This window comes from Echinops telfairi, unplaced genomic scaffold, assembly GCF_000313985.2.
Source record: "Echinops telfairi isolate 266 unplaced genomic scaffold, ASM31398v2 ScPeMD7_5592;HRSCAF=6446, whole genome shotgun sequence".
NCBI classification, from domain to species: Eukaryota; Metazoa; Chordata; class Mammalia; order Afrosoricida; family Tenrecidae; genus Echinops; species Echinops telfairi.
The window spans coordinates 11,640,365-11,642,681 of NW_022109491.1; the positions used below are offsets into that span (position 1 = coordinate 11,640,365).

The following is a 2,317-nucleotide window of genomic DNA, read 5'->3' on the forward strand; positions in this document are numbered from 1 at the left end:
AAAAAAAAAATCTTAAGAATGGGAACTCAAATGTGGAGCTGATAGCTTAAGTGGAGAGCAAATGGTTTGAAAATGATGAGGGCAACAAATATACAAATGTGCTTTACACAATGGATGGATGTATGGATTGTGGCAAGAGTTGTATGAGCTCCCAATAAAATGATTTAAAAAAAAAAGGAAGGAAGTCCCTAATATTTCATGTCCTGCTCCCACAGAAAAACTGGAACCCTGCTAATTGATATATTATATTTCACAGAGCTGCACTGATTTAGATATGAAATTCTTTTCTCTTTTATTGAAACAATCGCCAAGAACCATCAGAAGCTATGAGTAACCAATAAAAAGGTCTGATGAATTTAGAAATGAATTACAATCTATTAAGTGCAATGTTTTAAATAGATTGAATCTTTCAAGCCATGGCTTCTGGGGGACAGAGAACAACAGATGGCCCCTGGTGTGAAAAGGAAGAGAAATCTCGAAGTCTGTGGGAAGCAGAGATGGGGAGGGAGCATGTCAAGCTGAAGATTTTACCTCCCACCCACCAGCAGCCAAGATGACGGGCAAAACTCCCCTTCCTTTTCTTAGCTCTGCGAGCTGACACTGCAACCAACTGGTCTGCCAATGTTTTCTATATACTCACCCTTCTCCAAGTTTCTCTAAGACATCAAACACTTCTTCTGGTTGTTTCGTTAAACTATCTTCATCCAACTTCTTCAGCTGCCTGTGAACAGAAAAAGAGACACACAAGATGCACTTGACTTGCTAGCCACTAGAATGTGAACGGCACTGTCTGTTTCACAACCAGCAGTGAAAGGCCTCTCCACAAGGTCTTCACCAGCACACAGCAACAAAGGCAAGCTAGGAGACTTTTACAGAAGTTGGTGGCTGGTCTCTGGAAGGATGACACAGACTCTAGGTCACCTGCTGAGTAAATTCAGGACCAGAGGGTGGAGAGCTGCAAAGAGCTTCAACTTATATAAGAATTTTCTACAATAAAAAGTCGTCCAACAATAGTTTAGACTACCTTGAAAGGTCCCTAACTTCCCATTCATTGCATTGGGTGAATCTGCTACACAAGACCTCTTTGAAGTGTTGAAAAAGCAAGGGTGTTACTTTGAGGACTCAGGTGAACCTGCTTCAACCCCACTACCATCTACTCGATGCTGAGTCACAGAGATCCTATGGGACAGGGTAGAACTGCCTCTGTGAGTTTCCGAGACTTTAACTGTTTACAGGATTAGAAAGCCCCATCTTTGTCCCTTCGAGTGTCTGGTGGTTTCAAACTACTGACCTTGGGTATCACAGCCCAACACATAACCACTAACCACCAGGGTGCCCATCCTTGACCCAAGCCATGATATTTTCCATCGCCCCATATGCATGTGAACATTACATTTGAATTTGCAGTGCTGGTGAAAAACATTGAAGGTATAGCGGACTGCCAAAAGAGCAAACAGCTCTGTCTTAGAAGTACAGCCAGATTGCTCCTTAGAACAAGGATGGTAAAACTTTGTCTTAGGTCTTGTGGACATGTTATCTGGAGAGACCAGTCCCTAGAAAAAGACATCGTGCTTGATAACGTAGAGTCAGAAACAAAAAGAAGAAGACCCTCCACAAGATGGAGCGACAGTGGCTATAACGGGAGGCTCCAACATAAAACAATTGGGAGGAAGGTGTGGGACTCGACAGGGTTCGGTTCTGTGGTACAGAGGGCCGCTGTGGGTCGGAGCCGGCTCGACAGCACAAACAACATAACAACGGCTTTCCATAGTGGAGGGTTTTAAGCAGAAAATAAACCATTCTGCGCCTGAGCTTCTGTAAAATAGACTCAAGCATTAGCTATAACTTCAATGTCCATTTAAATTTGAGAGTCCATGAATTAAAGTGACAACAGTTCTCTTTCAAGAAAAGATGCTTCGAGAAGGCTAATTATGAATCAAATCCTAAGCGTGGGCTGGAGACCAAAGAAGATACACAATACCCTTCTCTCCGTGAGCTAAAATTTAGTATCTTCATCAAAGTGTGTAGATTATATATAAATTCCCCCAAAGAAAATAAGAGATGAAGAGAAAGAGATTTGGCATGCAAACCACCAAAAAAAGGGGGGGGGGCGGGGCGGGGGCAGCAAAGTGACCCTGGAGACAGAGACTGGAGTGATGCAGCCACAAGCAGAGGGATCCTGGCAGCCATCAGAAGTTGGAAGAGGCCAGATTAATAGAACAAAGTGCTCTTGCATTGAGGGAGTACTTGAGTGGAGGCCCACTGTCCATCTGCTACCTTAATACTAAACCTATAAATATATACACATAAATCTATT

General features: G+C 43.0%; 1 protein-coding gene across 1 annotated transcript in view; it reads right to left on the minus strand.

The window, feature by feature from the left end:
* The window catches only part of STK4 (serine/threonine kinase 4), an 89,483-nt gene that overhangs the window by 80,812 nt on the left and 6,354 nt on the right, over positions 1–2,317 (minus strand). Inside the window, exon 2 of the mRNA XM_004698007.2 lies at positions 641–721. Within this exon, the coding sequence (XP_004698064.1) occupies positions 641–721 (81 nt within the window). The remainder of the gene's footprint in view (positions 1–640; positions 722–2,317) is intronic.